The sequence below is a fragment of the Rattus rattus genome, chromosome 9 (assembly GCF_011064425.1).
Source record: "Rattus rattus isolate New Zealand chromosome 9, Rrattus_CSIRO_v1, whole genome shotgun sequence".
NCBI classification, from domain to species: domain Eukaryota; kingdom Metazoa; phylum Chordata; class Mammalia; order Rodentia; family Muridae; genus Rattus; species Rattus rattus.
This window is the reverse complement of record NC_046162.1, coordinates 28,868,394-28,890,062: the sequence shown is the minus strand read 5'-3', so window position 1 is coordinate 28,890,062 and position 21,669 is coordinate 28,868,394. Positions and strand designations below refer to the sequence as shown.

The window sequence follows — 21,669 nt, the reverse complement described above, 5'->3', positions numbered from 1 at the left end:
GGTCAAACAGTGAGCCCTGTTGTTCTTGATGGGGGAAGACAATGCTGCAGGCCCTGCTACCTGCCTGACAGAGCCATTGTGGCTTGAGCAGAAAAGGGCTTTGTCAGGATGGCAGCCGAGGAGCCTGCAGCTCAATAGGGCCCTTTATGTGCGCCCCATAAGATTGCCCCGATGCCAGCCTTAAGCAGCCCTGCCCCCTCCTGGAGCAGATGGGGAGCCTGAGGCCCCACAGGGTATGGAAAGCCCTCTGTGGGCTCGGTCCTCTCTCCAGCTTAAAACACAAACTTCACCTGAGCCTGGGAAGGCTCACTGAAGCATAGGACATCTACCCAGGACTCCCAAGCACTGTCGTTCCTCAACTGACAAATCCATATAAAACCAAACGTATTGCAGAACACATATGTCTATCTCTCTTCACATATAGACACATCCACGGCAAAAATAATTTAAATATACTTGTGTTTTTTTTTAAAGGCTACTAAGAAAAGCCACCAGATCTTATGTGTTCTTAACACACACACACACACACACAGACACACACCCCAATGTGAAATGTGGAGTGGAAGTATTACTCAGCTTGACTGTGGTAATCTTTCACAAGGGGAGCATGTATCAGGTCATTACATCGCATCCCTTAAACACATGCAAGTTTTGGCTGAGGAGCTGTCCCTGTGGGCGAGGTGATTGTTATGCATGCATGAGCACTTGAGTTTGTGACAGTGCTTGCCTGGGAGCCCGGGCACTGCTGGGAGGAGGGAAGAGCTAAGATGGAAGGATTGCTGGGAGCCTTCTGGCTAGTCAGATCAACAGAAGCAGCAAGCTCCAGGTTCAGGGAGAGACTCTCAGAGAGAGAGCACCCACACATGAATGTACACACACAGGCATGCTCGTGCACATGTGCGCACATACACGAAGGCTTTATTTGTCCACAGTACCTCAACACAATCGGAAGGAATTGCAATGTCTAACCAGAGGGAAGCCATATGCATGTGCTCGCCTCTGTCCTTAGGACACAAGTGATTGAGTCTGAACGTGAGGAGGATTTGGGGTCGGGCCAGGGCCAGTGTTCCAGCCCGTACTGCAGAAATGCTGAACTACAAGAAAAGAAAAATTATCGTGTCGCCTCTTCCCTCTGGGGTAGCACGATCAGATGGAGCGATAGTCTCCCACACTCAGCCAGTTGTTCCAGTTCCTTGCTCAGTGTTCTGATTCATGCTGCTCTTGAAGATTCTCAACCCCGTTTGGGCTCCGGCTTCACACACATTCAGAGGGAGGCAGCACACAGGACCCACGGCCTTCCATGGGCTGCTCCTTCCTCAATGCCTATGATAACTCTTCCTCCTCCAGCCTCTGCTTGTCCATCCTAACCCCCCACTCCCATGACAGTTCACATAGAGAGACAGAACAAACAAGAAGCTGAGTTACTGGATCCTTAGGGGAAAGCAAGTGACTAACCCAAAACGTTAGAGGAAGCCATGCGCCTGGAGAAACCACTCTTTGGTGACCAGATAGGAAGCCACAAACAAGATGGAGTCGGGGTGCGGTGCCCATAAGGATCAAGCTTGGGGCTCTGGCCTTGTTTCTCTCCTCACATGGACTAGAAAGGGAGCCTCCCTCACGAGAAGCTCGATGAGATAAATAAAGCCTGTGGATATTGAGTATCCAAAGATGGCCCCACTGCCAGATCTGACCTATTGCTCCAGGGTTCAGTCTCAAGTGCCAGCTGACATCATGAGTTTCATTCTGGTTCTCTCTCTCTCTCTCTCTCTCTCTCTCTCTCTCTCTCTCTCTCTCTCTCAAAATTAAACAACTAACTAACTAATTAATTTACATTCTGACCGAAGTTTCCCCTCCCTCCTCTCCTCCCGGTCCTTCATTCCCACCCAGCCCCCCATCCACCCATTTTCACCTTCTCCTCAGAAAATGGGAGGCCTCCACTAGATACCAACCGTCCTTGGCATATCAGGTAGCAGTAAGACTAGGTACGTCTTCTCCTACTGAGGCTGGATGAGCAGCCCCAGTAGGGGGAAAGAGTCCCAAAGGCAGGCAACAGAGTCAGAGACAACTCCTGCTCCTGCTGTTAGGATTCCCACTTGAAGACCAATTGCACAACCATTACAGATGTGCGGAGGGCCCAGGTCAGTCCCATGCAGGGTCCTTGGTTGGCGCCTCGGTCTTCATGAACCCTTGAGGGCTCCATACTGGTTCTTCCCATTCCCAGCTGAGATCCAAGTTCCCTGCTCACTGTGCTCAGCGAGCTCTCTGTAGATAGTAAAGGTGTGTACCCTGTATGGTGGACATAGGGGTTAAACAAGCCCGGTCTGGTCAGGACTTGGAACTCTGCCTGGCTGGTGGCAGGCACTTCACACTGTTGCTATGGCTCAGTTTCACTGTCACCTGCAGAGTGACACCTTCCTTCATTTTATTATCACCATCATCACCATCATTATAGCCGTGTCCAGGTATTTTTTTTGACAAATAAAAAAATGAGAAGGCTCAGTGGGAAACAGCACAAGCCTGCTAACCTGAGTTGGGTCCCTAGGACATGGTAGAAAGAGAGTTGTTCTCTGACTTCCTCGTGAGTGGCGTGGACATTCACACACATACACACAAGGGTGTAAGGAAGCTGCATGTATACAATGACTATATATATATATACATATATATACATATATATATGTGTGTGTATATATATACATATATGTGTATATATATTCCATCACACACACACACACACACACATATATATATATATATATATATATATATATGCCATCACTCTTACACATATACATTCAACCACGACTTTTATCATGTAAGCAGGTGTGTTTATATAACTTTATTGAATATGTGTAAAATTTATAAATGGTGAGTTTTTAGAAACTTTCTGCTTCTAAATGGCTGGTCTTAACTTGTTTCTCCCAGAACTATGTAAGAACAGACTAGCCTGATTCATTTGGACGGCCAACCACATCATTTCCTTCTTCCATTCAGCCTATCAATCCCCCGCCATCATCCATGCCTGAGACACAGAGATGCACTGAACATTTAAGGGCTCCGATCACCCACAGTGCCCAGCACAGATGAGACCTCTAAGTTAGGCAGTAATAGACCAGGAGGATAAAGAAAAGCGAGGAGGAACCAGGTTCTCAGACCTTTATTGGAAACTTGCACCTCCCAAAGGGCCTTCCTCTGTGCCATCCCGGAGTGCATCAAACTCTGCCACTGAGGAAGCTACTGGCATCCCGGAAAGGCGAAAGGCGGGGCCCAGGGAACCCGCCCCCTCTCTCTTGCCCCTGGCTCTGGCCGATGACTCGGTGGCTGGCACCCAGCTGCGGTCGCACCCAAGAAGGGCATGAGCCCCTGCCCCAGAGTTGATTCCCCAGCGCCCGGTGTTGCCCAAGGCACAGGGTGACTCCTCCCCGAGGACCCTCCCCTTCGGGGCGCGCGTCACTCTCCCCACCCCTGGGTCCCGACCCCAGCGGTTTCTCGTGCCCGAGTCACGCTGGGACAAGTCGCGGCAACCTGTCCAGGAGCCGCGGACCTCGGGCGCCTTCAGCCCAGGTCCCCATGGAGCTGCGGGTCGCCAACTCCAATGGCAGCTGCGAGAACGGTGCGTGCGGCTGTGGGGGTGGGGGTGGGGGGCGTAGGCGGGCGCTGAGCTTCTCACCTTGTCCCCACCTCCTCACCTGCTGGGGCCAGAAGGCTGGGAAGGGGGAGGTCAGCATCATATATTCCCACTTGGTCCCCAAACTGTCCGAAGTTCCGGGTCTGCCGGAGATGTCACCTCCAGTGGCAGCTGCAGGGAGCTGAAGCAATTGAAAGAAGAAAAACAGAGCGCACTGGGGCAGGTGTCCTGTGAAAGCGGTGGGATAGAAAACTCAGGGGTACTGTCAGCTCATTGCAGGCTAGCCTTACACCTGCTGACTATCTTTCCATCACCTAACCAGAGAGTGGAGGAGCAGAGAGGCTCCACATCCCAAAATGACACAACACATTTTGAAAAGGGAAAGAAAGAACTTCAGACAGTGCTCAGGAATTACTCTTGATTTTCTGGAATTTTCTTAACTATGTAGACCTTGGTCCTATCACCGTTTAATCCCAGAAAGAAAAAAAACAAAAAAAAACAAAAAAACCAACTCTAATGCGAGCAGTTGTTTTATCTTTATTTTCGTTGTACTTAGACAAAGACGTCTAAATTGTACAGAATAGCTTAAAATGTGTGATCCTCCTGCCTCGGTCCCTCTCAGCCAGGAAATACAAGCCTGTGTCACTGGGCCTAGATTTTATTTTTAAATGTATTTATTACTAGTGTGCATATGTCTATGTGCCTCTCTCTCTCTCTCTCTCTCTCTCTCTCTCTCTCTCTCGTGTGTGTGTGTGTGTGTGTGTGTGTGTGTGTGTGTGTGTGTGTGTGTGTGTTCTTCTCTTTTCTTTCTTGCAATGGAAACTGTACCTAGGGCTTTGTACATGCTAGGAAGGCATGCTAACACTGGCCTTCATCCCCAGGGCATATAGTTGGCAATTTCACTGTGCCCATTCTAGAGATGCAGAAACAGAGGCTCTGGCAGCTCTAATAATTAGCTGCAACTACCAAGGTGGGGAATATGAACCACCTCCTGGATTCAGACTCCTGGCCCTATGTGGCTGTTGTTCTCTGTTTCATCTAGAACTTTCTCTGCTTTTGTCCTGTCTTAGAAGCGAAGCCTGTGTGGTGCTCTGAGTGGTGCTCTGAGTCCCTAACTTCTGCCCTTCTTCATCGAAGAGCTTGAAGCCAGGCCTTAGATGTTGCCTGAACCTCAGTCTTCAGAGTAACCAGACGGGCCGTTTCCAGCCTCACTCCTTATCCCAAGGAAGCAGACATCTGTGGTTGTAGAACATTCTAGAGACAAAGATAAGGGTTATCCTCCTAGTACCTTTTTTCTGAATCAAGTTCCCTTGGACATCAGCTCTCTGGTTATAGCTTCGCTGTACTGGGAGAAAAGTTCCACTGATGTTCTGAGCTCAGGGGCACTGACTGAGGTGAGCCCTCTAGCTCCGCCCACTATCAGTGAGCCGGAAGAAGCAGGGGAAAGGTGAGGGAGCAGACTTTCTTGCGTTTCCTGAGCTCAGGGAACTCCCCAGATGAGGTTCGTGGACAAGGATGCCCTGAGCTGGTGGAACAGGAGCGAGCAGGACAGAACCAGTCTCATTGGGCAGAGATGATGACTTCTTTTCTCATAGCAAAAGACACACAAACATCCCACTGAATTTCAGCCCCAACTCCAGCAAATCTGTTTTCTTTATGGGACCTCAGTTTCCCCAGCAGAAAATACGAGGGTCAGATGGGCTGTTTCGTTTGGTTTTTATTTTCCACTTTACTGCTATTTTTTTAAACTTAGCATACAGAACGGAGGATCCGCTATGACAATTCCATAGACATCAATAATTGTGCCTTTCTCATATCTGCTCCCCTTCCACTTTCCGCTGCCCTTCCGACCCCTCACTATTTTTTAATGAATGCCTCCTTTTCTCTCTTCTGGTACCTGGGTGGGAACCTACAGCATTGCCCATCCTAGGCTAGAGCTCTACCATTGAGATACATCCAAGACCAGTTGGGTTTTCTGAAGGGCTCTTGTACCGGTTCTCCGTGACTCTGGGGACACATTCAAAGGTCAACTTTGGCTTTATTCTGCTCCACCAAGATGCTACTCTGCTGCAGATGTGCCAAATCTCAAGCTCCCTGGTCTTGGGTTTGGGAAGCATCTAGGCAGAGTCGGAACTCCAGCATGGTCTGAAAGGGACCTGCTCTAGGCTTAGGTCCCTGACACTGAGGTCTAAACACTTGCGATATATGGTAGAGCCGAAACAGGCAGAAAGGCCAATAGCAAACATGATTGTGGGAACTGAGTAAACTGAAGAATTTCAAGGGTAGGTCTATCTGAGAATGATCCAGCTGCTACTGCCAGTCATGGCCAGAGAGATGAGCTGACCCCTCTGAGCTTCCAGTACAATCCCAACTCTCAATGTTCCTGGGAAAGCTCCCCAGTTTTGGGACTATTTGTAATGGTCAGATCTTAATGTATAGACCACAATGAAGATGGATGGATCCTCCACATCCCTGCCCTGTGGGCAGCCTGTTTATCATGGGGCATGGGGTTTACTTTTGGCTTCGCCTTTATTACAGGTCAAACAAAACCAGGGTGGGTATGGCCATAAACCTACCTTTATTACAGTGTCCCCTTAGGAAGATGATTGAACTCAATCTCTTCTACTAAGGGTCTAGAAATGGTCTCTGTGACTGCTTCACTGAATGGCTGTTAAGAGTCCGCAAGGTAAACTCTAGAGCAGGGGGCCATGTGCATGGTAGCTGGCAGAGTCTTGGTTGTGCCTTCTTGTGTTGCCCAGGATGTGTATAGCTTTGTGTGCCACTGAAGGTCTGCCCTTTGCTCCCAAGACTGCCCTTGGTGTCTGTGCTAGTGAGACAGGTGGGCGGCTGGCTCTGGGACCTGAGGAAAGAATCAGGCAAGAAGAGTAACGTGACGAGACAGATCTGTATGGGACTTTGGGAACACTGATCCAGTTGTGCTCTGAAAGGATCCACAGCCGCTGGCCTAGAAATAAGTCCCAGAATGGTGAAGTCCCAAGGACAGGAAGCTCACTCCTCAGCAGGTTGGCCAGGGTCTGGGTGAACTCTGTGAGGTGACTTCCTACTCCAGCTACATCTGGCATGAAGGTGAAGAAGCTTATTACTGGAGAGCAAAAGCCCAGATGTTGAGAGGGGTCCCTGAGGATGTGACAATGGCTAAGTGTAGCTGGCTGTGTTTAGCAGTGTGGGAGGCATCAGTACCACAGGTTGGCATTTCAAAACCAGACAATCTGTATTAGTCCAGGTTTCCTACAGCAACTGTCTCTATAGAATGAATGTACATTAAAAGAATGTTTGAAATGAGCTTATGTTGCAGTAGTGACAACAGTCACATTGCTCCTCTGAGGTTGAGAGCTGGGTAGTTACCAGGTCCTTGAGGCTGGGTGCCTCAGAAGTCAGGGCACTTCCACGATGACTGTCTTACCCTGGAGAGCATAAGAACCTGCTAGTTACTCTGTCCATTGAGATTGGGTGTCTCAGCCCTCCCAGTCTGCTGCTCAAATCCCGGAGAGTTCCTGCAGAGCAGCTGGTCCTCAGTGTATGAGAGAACCCCAGAAATGCTGGATCTGTCACCCGGGAAGGAATCTGCTATAGGAGAAACAGGGTAAATGAGCTCCAAGCACGAAGAAAGGCAGAGTGAGCAAAAGGCCAGTAATCTTCCTTCTGTCGTGCTCTTTTTTTAACCCAGGCTGCCACCTGAAAGTGGCAATTTCCATGTCAGTTAAGACAAACAGGACAAGTCCTCTGAAAACTGACATTAAAACCAACTGTAATCTTCGTGTCCTTGAGCAAGTAAACACACAGGCTCCATTTCTTTGTCTGTGGAATGGGGATTTTAAAAAGTCACCTATTCCACAGGAGGTCCTATAATTTGCTAAGTCCATGCAAATGATATCCATGGTGAGAAAACAGCTCAAAGCATTGAGGATTGGAAATACACTTTCTCTTTTCGTTCCCGTCTGGTGTTTGGGTAGAAACATGAAGTCCAAGTCAGAGGTCAGTTCCAGCATCCTTAAGCCATCCCCATATCCTCAGTGTTGCTTTCACCATGCTTTTCCCTCCAGGTTCCATAGTCAGCCTCTACTGCTCCTCTCAAGAGGTCCTCTGTCAGATTGTGAGAGGCATCGGCCCTGAAGAGCCCTACAATGCCACCTTGATCACCTGGCAAGAGAGGATCAGGAAGAAGTATGGCTTCTACATTGGTGTGGGCCTCGCCTTCCTCTCCTGCTTCCTCATTGGCACCAGTGTCATCCTTAAGAAGAAAGGCCTCATTCGGCTTGTGGCCACAGGGGCCACAAGGGCAGGTAGGCTCCTCAGGCTCTAGGAGAGGGGCAAGGGGCACCTATGGTGGATGGCTTCCCTTTCCAGGGACTCAGGTGACAATCTGAGGATGGGGCCTCCAGTGGGCACTGGAGCTCGTTGTCAACCCTACTGAGAATCCCCACTGCCAATAGCTGGAAACCTTCCTTTACAATCCAGTATTTCCCAAGAATTCCATGATGTCTACATTAGGGTAAAGACAGAGAAGCTTCAGGATCAGACAGGAGAATCAGACGCTCCAGGCTTTACCTCAGCTTGGATTCTTACCAGCCAGCCCTCCTGGAAAGTCACAAGTTCTCCTGTGAAATGGGATCACAAATGCCCCAGCCCACATCAGGTCAGACTCTCAGGGGCCCGTGCACATCCAGGCAAACTGCGGCCCAAGTGCCAAGTCTTGCTCATTTGGGAAGACTGGGTGTGATTCCCTGAAATAATCCTCAAGAAAGGAAATCACACCGAAAGGAATTTATACCATCTGTTGAACTCAGTCAGGTATGGCTTGCCTGCCGTGTACGAGGTGCAGTGTGAGACCTGGGGACATGCGGTACATCTGATCGAATGAGAGAGACAGACAGCCCATAGGAGTGCTGTGGTGTGCTGAGTACCTCTGTTAGGAGGGGTGATACCGGTTCCTATGGGCATAGTTTGGAATATGTAAAGCTCAGATCTGGGTGCAGAAGGGAAGTTTTCTATAAATGTTGATTCTTACACTGAGACCTGAATGGTGAACCAGCAAGGAAAGGGGAGCCAAATCACAGATGGGAGGAGCAGCAAGTGCCGAGGCTTAGAGGTGAGACCAGGCTGGATGGGGACCGGAAGGCAGTTCAGGATGACCAGAGAGTGCAGGGGCAGATAAGCCAGCTCAACGGGATCATGTAGAGTTTGAGTCGCATTTGGAACAGGAACAAATGGGAATGAATCACGTTCTTGATTTGCAAAGGGTCCCTGGCTGCTGGGTAGAGACTGGATTAGAGTCCTGGAGTAGAAGCCGTGGGAGGGCATTACCATGGGCGAGAGGTAGGACAGTAAAGGGATGTTGTAGATTCCAGGCATAGTTTGAGGAGGTAGAACTCACCTGCTTTGATGTTCCCTGCCTCCCAGGGGAGGGTAGAAGGATGTGACTCAGGCTTCTGTGACTTGAGCAACCAGGAGATGGTGGCAGCAGTGTTCTGCAATGAATGCAGAGGGAGAAACAGGTTTGGGGCAGATGGCCTGTTCTTGTTCGGACCTGTTCATCGCCTGACTCTTTCCCAGGAGACGCTGCGCTTTAGACACAGGCTGTTCCGATGACAAGTCTGCTTTCTTGATTGCTGTTAGTGCAGCCTTGGGCAAGAAATGTGTTTTTCTATACCCCCGTTTCCTCATCTAGAAACTCCACAAAGAGCAGCATCAGTTTGGCAGACCAGTGGTGGAGCACAGCACCTATCCTAGCTTGCATTTTATTGCTGTGATCAAACACTCTGAGCAAAGGAAGTCAGGCAGGAACTGAAGCGGTAGGTAGGACAGGCCACTTACTGGCTTGTTCCTCATGGCTGGCTCGGCATGCTTTTTTTTTTTTTTTTTTTTGACAACACAGACTGCCTTCCCAGGGATGGTATCAGCTACAGTGGCTGGACTCCCACATCAAACATCAGTCAAGAACTATTCCACAGGCTTACCTCCAGACCAATTTGTTTGAGGCAGGGACCACTACGGAAGGTCTTGTTCTCAGATCGCTCTAGCATTTTGAGTTGACAAAACACTAACCAGGACAGTACCATCCCGGCAGAGATAGAGCGAGAAGGATCGTGAAGTCAAAGCCAGCCTACACTACGTAGTGAGTTCATGCGTACGATCTCTCTAAACTCCTGTCAAGGTTGTCTAGGGCCACGGAACTTATGGAATGCCTCTCTATATTAAGGGAACTTATTGGAATGACTTACAGTCTGCAGTGCTACTAACCCAACCATGGGCAACTGTGGATGGGAAGCCCAAGAATCTAGTAGTTACTCAGTCCCGTGAGCTTGGGTGTTTCAGCTGCTCTTCTCTATACCCTGGAATCCTGAAGAAGTAGTTCCAACAGATGTGCTGGCAAATAAGTGCAAGCAGGGGAAGAAGAGTGGGTCTTCCTCCTTCCATTGTCCTTATGTAGGCCCCCAGCAGAAGGTGTGGCCCAGACTGAAAGTGTACCACCACGCCTGGACTTGGAACTTGCTCTGTCCGAGGCTGGCCTTGAACTCAGAGGCTTGCTTGCCTCTGTCTTCTGGGATTAAAGGCTTGTAGTACCTTGCCTGGGCCTAAATGTTTCCTGGCCACTAGGCCTCAAGATCTGGATCAAAAGTGTGTATCATCCCATGTCAAGATCCGGAACAGAAGCCTGTGTCTTCCAGACTCAAGATCTGGATCCGAGGCGTGCCCTCCATTTTTGGATTGTAGTTCACTCTAGATGTAGTCAAGGTGACCACCAGGAATAGCCATCACACCTGCATAGTGAGATCCTCTGTTAAAAAGATGAGAGGGGGAGAGGGGCTCAACAGTTCGGTGGTAGAATGCTTGTCTAGTGTGTACAAGGCTCTGGGTTGGGTCATCACCCTTGATATATAAAAAGGAGGGAGACAAGTAGTATCTGAATAGTTATTCAGACGCCATGTACAAGATGATTGTGTCTTATGTAAAATGATCAGAAACAAAACAGTTGGGGTATCAGATTTATTATTCATATTTAGGAGTATTTTGCATATGAATGAGATATCTTGAGGATGGGACTCAAGTCTGAAAGTAAAACTCCTTCTGTCCCCCCACCCCTTTACCTTTCAGAAAGAACTGAAGGTGATTTTACATGGCTAGTTAATAACTTGGTGCATGAAAAATAAGTTTAATGCTATGGGATTTTCTATATGGTGTTATGTCAGCATTGGGATTTTGGTAGGCATTTTACTTTAGGGGGCTTAAGACCAGAGGTGCTCAGGGGTAACATTTTTAGTAAGAGCCATGCCCTCAGCTCTAGTACCACAATCAGCATTACCTAAGCAGGAGGGTCTAGGCGGACCCACGATGTATTCCAGGATGAACGACTGGGCTTGGGATATAGCTCAGATGGCAGAATGATAACCTGGCTTATACAAGGCCCTGAGTACCATCTCAGCATCACATAAACCAGGCATGATACATGCCTGCACTCTAAGTACTGGAGAAGTAGAAGCAGGAGAATCAGAAATTTAGGGTTATCCTGGACTACGTATGAAAATCTAGGCCAGCCTGTGTAAGAGACTGTGTCTCAAGGGGGAAAAAAAAAGAAAATAAGAACACTGGGATATGTAGGGATACATTTGGGGCAAGGGTCATTACTGCCCTTCATTCATTCTACACAAGTGTTTGGCAGGCAGTGACCTTGAGAAAAATTCTGCTTACGCTCACTGAAGAACAGAGCAAGTGTGATTGACTAACCATTCAGAAAGATGGCGTCCCTAGTATCTGCCCTGCCCTAGTCTCCTGTCTCACTGTCTTCTGAGACTTCAGCTCCTAGGGTAAAGTGCATTTAACACGGCATGGGGAGTAACACTTTTACAGACCTGATAAGAACAAAAGAATTTGTGTTTAGAAAAATCAGTGTTCTAAGAATAGCCACCTCCCCTCAGGTCTTTCTACTACCATCATCATTGTCATGGTTGTTTCATACTGTTCAGCACTGGCTAAGCTGTGGGTTCTGAGCAAGGCACACAGAGTTCTTGATGCTCCTAATGCCACGAGGGGAAACAGCTGAAGATGAACAGATAAGCTACATTTTTAAGTGACAAGAGCCACGAAGGGGAATGGCCACCTCAAGGAGAAACAATAGTAATTAGAGACCAGACTGGGCACCTCTGGGAAACAGCAGAGACCCCCATAGTGGGTTTGGATTCAGACCAACGCTAGAGGAGAGCATTCGGAACACAGGGAGACACACAGATCAAGAGCTTGGGGGCAGGAAAGAGCTAATGATTCTTGAATCTGAAAGTACAACAGGAGTGTTTGAGGAGGTAGATGGGACAAAGCCTCTGCCTGTCCCCATAAGGATTAGGGCTTTGTTTGAAGGGTAAGTAGAAGACACTGGGCAGCTATATGGAGGAAAGTGGTACAATTTGCCTTTTTTCAAAACCACTGGCTGCCATGCAAGAAACAAGATGCTACCGGAATAAGCATATGGTCACGGTATCTCGTAACAAAGCCATTGCTTCTCTTGGCCAGACATGATGGAGTAGGAGGTGGGGGCAGTTTGCTTTTTGGTAACAGAATCAGCCATACAGACTGGATGCAGAAGGAGGGGAGAGAAGGGCCTCTGGTTTCTAGAAGTGTCATTTCCTGAGTTTCATTTAGCAAGTAGCAGAGTTGCAAACAAATGTCAAGAGTCATGTTGAGGGCAGAGATCGGGGCATCTGTAAAAGAAGCAACAGATGCTGATAAGTAGTTAGACACACAGTTTGTCAAAAGACAAGTCCGTGCCACAGATAGGAAACAGGGCCACTGGATATAAATACTAAGAAGCAAGTTCTGGGGGACAGTTAAGGCAGTCAAGGCAGGACCCCACAAGCTGTCACCAACGCTTAACTTTGCATCTATTCCCTTCTATAGTGAACGGAGGCTACGGCTACCTGAAGGACCCAATGTGGTGGGCTGGCTTTGCTACCAGTAAGTGGCTTCTTTCACTACCAAGAACAGTGATCTATTGATAGCTGGGATGGAGATGAAAGGAAGGGAAGAGGAAATGGTCCTGTCTCTGTTATAGACACTGGGAGCCCAAGGCCAAGCTCCTTGGGAAAACCTTGTCCCTGCACACATCTTACTCTGAGCGATTACTTTCTCAGCCCCCAAGGAAGCCCCTTCTATAAAGATAAGGATACAAGGACAGACGCTTGAGGTGGAGCTCATGTGGGAGAGCATTTGCCCAGTGTGCACAAAACCCTCGGTTCAATCCCAGGTACCACATACACCACGCACAGTGAATGTGCCCATAATCCCAGCACTCCCGAGCTTGGAGAAGCAGAAGGGGCAGAAGTTCAAAGTCAATCTCAATTGCATAGCAAGTTCAAGGCCAGGCTGAGATACAGGAAACCCTAGTTGTTTGTTTGTTTTTTTTTTAATGACTACAAGTCATAATGACTACAAGTGTGTTCTTTCAGCTGCCACGGAGATACAGGGCACTGGTAGCACTTTCTATGGCCACAGTCTTGGCGCTCCATCTGGTAGACTTTGGGAACCTAAAGAAACTGCCCTATTCCATGCAGTTAAGTGCTTGACGCACTTTGAACATGGACGTTCTGCTACTTTGTCTAGAGTTCACAACACTCCCACTGTCTACCTACCCTTCCTGTCTGGCTATCAAAGCCTAACTATTTTAAAAATTATTATTATTATTATTATTATTATTATTATTATTATTATTATTATGTGTATGATGCATGCATGTGGTGAGGAGAGGATGTTTTTGCCCACACGTGTACATGTATGTACAGAAGAAGATGTCAGGTGTTTTCCCATGATGCTTTACACTTTAGTTTTCTAAACAGGGTTCCTCACTGAACCTGAGGTTCACCGTGGTTGCGAGGCTGGCCAGCTGGAGCTACCGGTACACTCAGCCATGACTGGGTTTTACATGGGTACTGAGGATTTGAACTCAGGTCTTTTTGCTTGCCCAGCAAGTGACCTGAACCACTGAGCCATCTTCTTAGTCCCCAATGACTAATTCTTTTAGGTAGAAGCTAACACTTTCTACCAATAATCTTCCAAGCAGGGTTTGGTAGAGCTAGCTTGGGCTGAGCTAGCCTACTCACCACCTGTCTTCACGCACAACACCCTGGTTGTGCTCTCAGCAGGCAGATGGAAAAGGTTCTTGCAGGGAAGGGCAGATTAGAAACTCAGACAAATGGAAAGTTCCTTTTGGTTCCTTGATAAAAGCTATTTCTAAGCTGCCTGTCTTGGACTATTATTGTCTTAGTTTTGTTTTCTTGCTGTGATTAAAACACTGACCCAGAGCGACTCCAGGAGGAGAGGGTTTGGTTGACTTCCTGGTTTCTGTGAAGTTACTTTAGGTTCTGTCCATCACAGAGGGAAACCAAGGCAGGAACTCAACAACTGAAGCAGAGGCCACTGAGGAGTGTTGGCTATTGGCTTACGTCTCCTAGCTCACTCTGTGTTCTTATAAATCCCAGGGCCACTTGCTAAAATGTGCAATCAAAAAAGATGTCCCATGGACTTATCTCCAGGCCAGTCTGATGTGACACTTTCCTTCTCAGATGAGAGTAGCTTGTGTCAAATTGATTAAAACAACAACAACAACAAAACTAATCCACACAACTGTCCACAATTCCCCGAGTAAAGACTAGTTCATGGACCAAGTGGTACTCAAAGAATCCATAATGGTAACTACTCCTTTATTGAATTTTCTAGAACCTATTTTAAAGGTAGAGACGAAAACATGTCGGCCTAAGATACATACTGAACAGAGTATGTACTGAAAGCTAAAGGACATTCCAAAACATGGCAGTTTCTCAGCTCACGGTGAGCTCAGGGACTGGGGCCTTGCCACCTTTACAGCACAGTGGGAGAACACAGCAGAGTGGGTCTGACCTTGTCTCAAGGAGACAGTATCCAGAAGGGATCTTAAGGAGTGCTGGTCTTGGGTTTTAGGTACAGTTGAACTGACCGACGCCATCTCTGCCCAGATTCATCTGGAATGGACGTGGCGCCTTGGAGTCACCCTGGCCTCTTTTCTCCTCTAATTTCCTAGTGTCTGCTGGAGAAGTTGCCAACTTCGGGGCCTATGCGTTTGCACCTGCGACGGTTGTCACACCGCTGGGAGCACTGAGCGTCCTCATAAGGTCACTGTCCCCTCTTTTGACACCTCTGGTTATTTCCTAGTTTCAGTTTCTTGAGAACCTGAATTTACCAAAGTGGGAGCAGCTACCCCAAACTAGTCCAAGTCCTGGAAAGAAGGCACATGCTATTCGGAGCTCCAGGCCCTCATGGATGGCTGCCGTGCGCCTCAGTATCCCCTCAATGAACCAAGAGCATGAGCCCCAGTGTTCTTTTGTTTATAGTGTGTATGTAGTATTTGTACATGTGAATTGTGTATACAGATGCATGTGCATATGTATATACTTCTGTGTAAGCTGTCTGTGGAGGGCAGAGGGCAGAGTTCATTGTCTTCCTTAGTTGTTTTTCAACAATGTCTCACACTGCCTGGAGCTCACCAATTAATTGTGTAGGCTGGCTGTCCAATAAGTTCGGGAATCCTCTGGTTTCTGCCTCCCCAGCACAAGGATGATAGGCACAAACCACCACAGCTCGTGTTTAGGTGGGTGCTGGGGATTTGAACTCAGGTCCTCGTGCTTGCCATCTTCCCAGCCCCAAGTACTAAGCCATGCTCAAACCTTAGCAGCTATGGATCCATAAGTCTTGGAGTCAAACCTTAATTCTTCCATATGCAAAATAGAATGCTAATGATACAGACCCAGAGAGCTAAATGGGGCTACAACATATCCAACGGATTTAGAAGAAACTAGCTCCAAGCACCCATGGCGACAATTTACAGAGGAAAACTACGCATTAAAGCATCTGAATGTAATCCGTGTACTAACTTACTTAATCCTTCCACTCGTTCCCAAGACCCAGAGGGGTTAACTACTTTGGCCCAGGTAACTTTCCAGCAAATTCTACTTCTTGGTCTATTTCTTTTCCTTGAGTGGTAGAGCAAACCTTCTTCCACTTATGTATGTCAATATGAAGACAATGTTGTCAGACCAGGATCCACCTACGGAGTATAATTCCAGACGCCAAGTGTTAGCAGCCCAGCCTTGCTAGACTATGTTGCCTCTCAGTAAAGACTTTGCAAACAACAGTTTTAAAAATTAAGGCTGTTAGAGCTGGTGATCTAGGAGTAGAGTACTCGCCTAGTATGCCTGGGTTTGACGGCTAGCATCCCCAAACCAACCAAACCGATAATTCAATAAAAAAAATTACACCTCATCTTAATACCCCATTTCTCTCAAGCTATGAACATAGGTACTTCTGTGGGAGTCCTTAAGCCACATCTGAGGGATGCTTTCATTTAGAGGCTACCTCTGGAGCTCTGATAAACCCCAGCCAACCACGCCTGGCACCCACAATCCCTTCTGTGTTGCTTTTCCACTTGGTGATAATTTCGAAACATTTGCAATTGTGAGGCAAGTAGATTCCTGACTCTCAGTGCACGACTGGCCGGACTGGTGTCGCTGCTCAGTCCCAAGCACTTCCCAAACCTGATGTGTTTACAAATTCCCACTCCTGGGTGTTTTGAGAGGCATAGGATCCTCCACCGCTTGGTGCTGCCTGTGTGAAATAGTTGGGGCTCTAGCCTTGCCCAATTTGCATATAGTCCCAGGACCACCTACCCTGGGTTGACACTGCCCACTGGGATCTGAGCCAGTCCATATCGATCACCAATCAAGAAAATGGTCCACAGGCTTGCCTTCAAGCCAAGACTTTTTGATGCTACCCAGGGCATTTACTGTGAACTAATGCCACCTTCGTAATGCAAGTGAGGCTCATTCCCAGCCTGCCCAAGCCCCCATTTTCTTCCCAGAAGAAACAGAAGGAACAGAAATGATACCACCAAGCTAGAGGATCTTGCTCAGGAAAGACTCTGGAAAGCATAAAGCTTCTCTTTAACATAAAGGAAAACCCACTAGCTTTGTAATAAGATCGACGTATTGTTCAAAACCTGCTTTTGCCGCTTACCAGTCAAAGGACTTTGCTGAACCATTTAAACTTCCGTGAGCTCAGTTTTCCTATCTGTAAACTGGGAGCAGTGCATGTGTTAAGTCATATAGTTGTCTGATTGACACCAACACAGTACCTCTTAAGAAATACATGGCCCAAGACATAGTGTCTATCATTATCAGTGTGGTGATTTATATTGGCATATACACGTGAAGGAGAAGTAGATTCATATTCTATGACCCAAAGCAGGAAATAGAAATTTCCAGGAAGAGCATTTGGAGTAAGTAGTGTGAACCTACAATGTACTCATTTGGCTCGTTCCCTGCTATGGGAGCATATGAGCCATGGTGGAAAAACATCTCCTAGCAATACTGCAGGACAGTGCGTTCAGCCGATCAGGAGTCAGACAAGAGCACTTTGAAAGGCTCCCTCAACTTGTCTTAGTTTGCTTTTTATTGGTATGATGAGACACCATTACCAAAAGTAACTTGGAGAGAGAGGCCTGACAAATTACAGACCGTCATGGCGAAAAGCCAAGGACGTAGAAGCAGAAACTAAAGCAGAAGTCACATAGGAGTTTGCTCCTCTTGGCTTGTTCAGTTTGCTTCCTTATACACCCCAGGACTACGCAGGGATGGTACTGCCCACTGCTCATCCACATCAATCCAGAAAATGCCCTCATAGGCTTGCCTACAGGCCAATCTGATGGCAGCATTTGCTAATCTGACGTTCCCGCTTCTTAGATGACTCTAGCTTGTGTCAACTTGACAATAAACCAACCACGAACTTTTGGATTTGGGGACAGTTTCCATTTCAAACATAAAAGAGATCTACATGCTTCTTCTGCTTCTCCAGCACACATTACAATCCCCTAGAAATGTGTTTCTACTTTCGAAAGTTTGGGGTTGGACGGAAGGAATCTAGGAAGCTTTTTACAGAGAGAAGTGAGTTCCGGACTCTTGTTCTCCATAAGTGTTTACTCGGCCCCCATGTGTCTTTTGGGGGCTGGGATAGGCACCCCCTTCAATCCCTTTCTCCCATCCTCCTATACAGTGCGGTCTTCTCCTCCTATTGCCTGGGAGAGAGCCTGAATCTACTAGGGAAGCTGGGCTGTGTGATCTGCATGGCCGGCAGCACAGTGATGGTCATACATGCCCCCAAAGAGGAGAAGATCACTACCGTTGCAGAGATGGCTTCCAAGATGAAAGACACAGGTAGGCTTCAAGCACTGGGTTTGCAGAAAATGCTAAGGGGTGAATTGTGTATAGACGGCCTAACTGGGCTCTGGCCATCTTCATGCTGCCCCCTTGAGGAAAAGGTGAACAACAGAAAGGAAGCTGGGTGGTACCTGTTAGCAAGGCTTCCTGGGTTGATGTGAATACAAAGTACTTCTCGTTCATCATGCCCCAGGCATGTCTCTAAACACACATTATTTTTATCATAAAAACATTTTATGCAAGAAGATACATCATCTCATAAAATAGCTCTTCAAGATAAAGGGAATCCCATTGTTTGATCCTTTTTTTCCAAATGAGGAAACTAACGTCTTAAGAGTTTAGTAACTTGCATGAGTTACTAGAAGGTCTGAGGCTGGGCCTAGAACCCACATGTGTCAGGTTAGAAGTCCAGAGCCCTAGATACTATCCGATTCCTTCACTGAATAACTTGTACCCATCTTTCCTGAAGGGTTCATCGTATTTGCTGTCCTTCTGGTGGTGTCTTGCCTCATCCTCATCTTCATTGTGGCCCCACGTTATGGGCAAAGGAATATCCTCATTTACATCATCATCTGCTCGGTGATCGGATCCTTCTCTGTGACAGCCGTCAAGGGGCTCGGCGTCACCATTAGGAACTTCTTCCAGGGCTTACCAGTTGTGCATCACCCCCTCCCCTACATCCTGTCCCTCATCCTGGGGCTTTCCATCATCATCCAGGTCAACTTCCTCAACAGGGCACTGGATATTTTTAACACCTCCTTGGTCTTCCCCATCTACTACGTCTTCTTCACCACAGTGGTGGTGGTCTCCTCCATCGTCCTCTTCAAGGAGTGGTACACCATGTCTGCTGTGGACATTGTGGGCACCCTGTCTGGCTTCGTCACCATCATCCTGGGTGTTTTCATGCTCCATGCTTTCAAGGATTTGGACATCAGCCAAATCAGCTTGCCCCACACTCACAAAAACACAACTCCAGCCCCTGCCCCAGAGCCCACGGTCATTAAACTAGAAGACAAGAATGTCCTTGTGGACAACATAGAACTTGCCAGCACACCATCACCACAACAGAAGCCCAAAGTATTTATGATCCACTCTTAAAGCCTGGAATACATAAGTAAGAGGAGACATCCAATGGTCCAGCCTGACCTCTTAAGTTCATAACTACCTGGTTACTTTCAGCAAATCTGTTGCCGAGGGCTATTTTTTTCCTCTGAGATACTCATTTATACCTCACTGCTGTTCCTAGAAGAAAACAAATCCCTACCCAATAAGGTAGGTGGCAGCACTTCCTGGAGATACAGCCTTGGTGACTAAATGCACAAGTTTCTGTTGGAGCCAGCAAGTCCTTAGAACCTCTTCCCTCTGGTTCCCTCAACACCACCATCTTGTTGGTTGAATTTGACCTGCTGAATGTAGCCCAGCTCAAGAACTTCCCTCAGATATCGGTCATCAGGAAATCCTTTCTACCAGTTAGCCTGTCAAGCCGGACTTCTCAGTCCTTAGCCCAGGGAATGGAGCTTGTGAGGGACTGCAGAGCAATCTGTATGCCTCGTCATGCCAAGGTGTAGAGCAAGCACATGCCGAGTAGCCTGGTGTTTCTTGTAGACAGAAGCAAGACCCCAGCTGACCTTCTTACTGTGAATACCACCTGAAGTCTCAGGGAAGTTTCAACTGGCCTGTTCTCCAAGCACTCCAGCCTGGAGGTCACCTCTTGTCTGTGTCTCCAGTGGCAGGCACCACTACCCTTCCCTCCCTGTGTCCATCTGTCATTGACACATGTAGGCTGTAACCTTAGAACCAACAGCAGAGGATGCCTCCTAGTCCAGCTCTGTTGTTCAAACCCATGTTCACTTAGCAGCCTCTGGGACAAGAACAGCAGACTGCTGTCATGGTGGCGTTTAGCAAAATGCATTTTCTTTGCATCGAGAAGTTGACCATAATATGACTTGGAGAGGTAGGGGAGAGATAAGAAACAATGTCATGGTTGTCAGAGTGGAGTCATGGGCTCTCTGGAAACCTGGATGTAATGTTTGACCTGATTCAGATCCGAGAAAGGACCAGACCTGAGAAAGTGTGGGGGAAATTCCGAGCTGTATCTAGTGGAATTGGATTCGAAATCCCAGTGACCAAGTGGGAGGTCAGGCTTGACACAGCCTTGTTGGCCCAACTGGAACTGAGTTTATCTCCGTTGACAACTTAGCCGTCCACACAGGAAACAGCATGCTGTAGCTCCTTCCCCTGCTCTTGGGGCCACCTTTGGTCATCCCACCATTTGGCCAGAAGCAGGCAGAGAATAGCAGCTGGAGAGAGAGAATGGGGTCCTTTTCTTCCTAGCCTCTTATAGCCATGTAAGTGGAAGTGTAGGCTTGACACACGGACCATAAGAGAGTGAAGTTAGGAGCCAGTTTGAGGGAAAGGGGAAACTCGATCTTCAATTCAGATAGCACTGCCAAGCTCCCGGCCTACATCCTGTGCTCCCATCTGATCCCCACAGCCAGGTCAAACTGTTTCTAGCCTTGGACAAGCTCTTAGGGCAGATCAACACTCTGGGCCCCTGTACCCTCCCACCTCCAATCCCCAGTATTTTAATGAATGTGGATTTCTGACTGTGACTGAAATCAATGCAATACATTGGCTCTTGGGGGTGGTGGCAAACGGAGGGATCTGAGAGTGTGGGCTCTGGGGTCAGTAATAAAGACTTCGGAGTGTGTTTACTTGACAAATGTCCTGACCTTCCCTGAACACGGAGTAAATTCACTCTACTGGTCCCTCTCTCATACTGGGATGCCAGCCCCCAATCTCCAAAGCAAAGCCCTCCTGTGTCTTCCAAGATCTGCCCTCACTCAAGCAGGGAAGGTTGCTGTATTTCTGAGTACCACTCACTCAGTCAATGGCTATGCCCTTAGTAGGAAGCCAGGCGTGTAGCAAAAAGCTTATGAAATACGAAGGATGCTGCTTCCCTAGCATCGGTGTGAGGGTTCAATGAGGTGCCTATCAGGGCTTTATTACTGTGAGAGACACCATGACCATGGCAACTTCTATAAAGGAAAACATTTCACTGGGGCTTGCCTACAGTTCAGAGGTCTAGTCTGTTAGCATGGCGGCACACAGGCAGGCATGGTGCCGGAGAGGTAGCTCAGAGTTCTGCATCTGGATCCATAGGCATCAGGAAGAAAGAGACACTGATCCTGGCTTGAGCTTCAGAAACCTTAGAGCCTGCCCCCAGTGACACACTTCTTCCGACAAGGCCACACCTACTCCATCAAGGCCACACCTCCTTTAATGCCTCTTCTTATGAGTCTGTGGGGGCTATTTTCATTGAGACCTACACAGTAGGGGTTGGGGATTTAGCTCAGTGGTAGAGCACTTGCCTGGGAAGCACAAGGCCCTGGGTTTGGTCCCCAGCTCCGGAAAAAAAAAAAAAAAAAAAAAAAAAAAATTAGTTTATTGAGACCTACACAGTAAAGCTCCTGTGGTTATCAGTAATCTTAGAAAACCTCAAAACTGAGGCTGGGAGGAAATGAGTGGGGTAGTGAGAGACACTAGCAGTATGAACTGACTCTACACAAGCCCAGGGACTCTAAAGTACATACAACCTGGCATCCCTTTACCTACCTACTCAGCCCACGAGACCCACACTAAATCTCTCCCCTTCATTAAATCACACCCCCTAGTGAAGAGAGGTGGTCTCAGAGTATCTCAGCTGTCTTCTAAAGGCAGCAGTGTAGAAGAATGTTCTAGAATGTAAAAGAGTATTAAAGTCTTTGGTGATCCAAGATCTAATGAAGC

At 47.8% G+C, this 21,669-nt stretch overlaps 1 protein-coding gene across 1 annotated transcript; it reads left to right on the top strand.

The window, feature by feature from the left end:
• Nucleotides 1–3,493: 3,493 nt before the first annotated feature.
• Nucleotides 3,494–20,622, top strand: Nipal4 (NIPA like domain containing 4). The gene is made up of 6 exons (XM_032913688.1): nt 3,494–3,613; nt 7,693–7,932; nt 12,539–12,595; nt 14,694–14,784; nt 17,717–17,877; nt 18,350–20,622. Exons 1-6 carry the CDS (start codon nt 3,571–3,573, stop codon nt 18,976–18,978), a joined length of 1,221 nt encoding a protein of 406 aa, XP_032769579.1. The 5' UTR covers nt 3,494–3,570; the 3' UTR covers nt 18,979–20,622.
• The last annotated feature ends 1,047 nt before the right edge of the window (nt 20,623–21,669 follow it).

Excerpts from the sequence above, each read along its gene's own strand:
- Nipal4 (XM_032913688.1), top strand. The coding sequence starts at position 3,571 with ATGGAGCTGCGGGTCGCCAACTCCAATGGCAGCTGCGAGAACG. Across the intron at positions 14,785-17,716 it reads GCACTGAGCGTCCTCATAAG|TGCGGTCTTCTCCTCCTATT; the intron begins GTCACTGTCCCC and ends CCTCCTATACAG. Across the intron at positions 17,878-18,349 it reads TTCCAAGATGAAAGACACAG|GGTTCATCGTATTTGCTGTC; the intron begins GTAGGCTTCAAG and ends TCTTTCCTGAAG.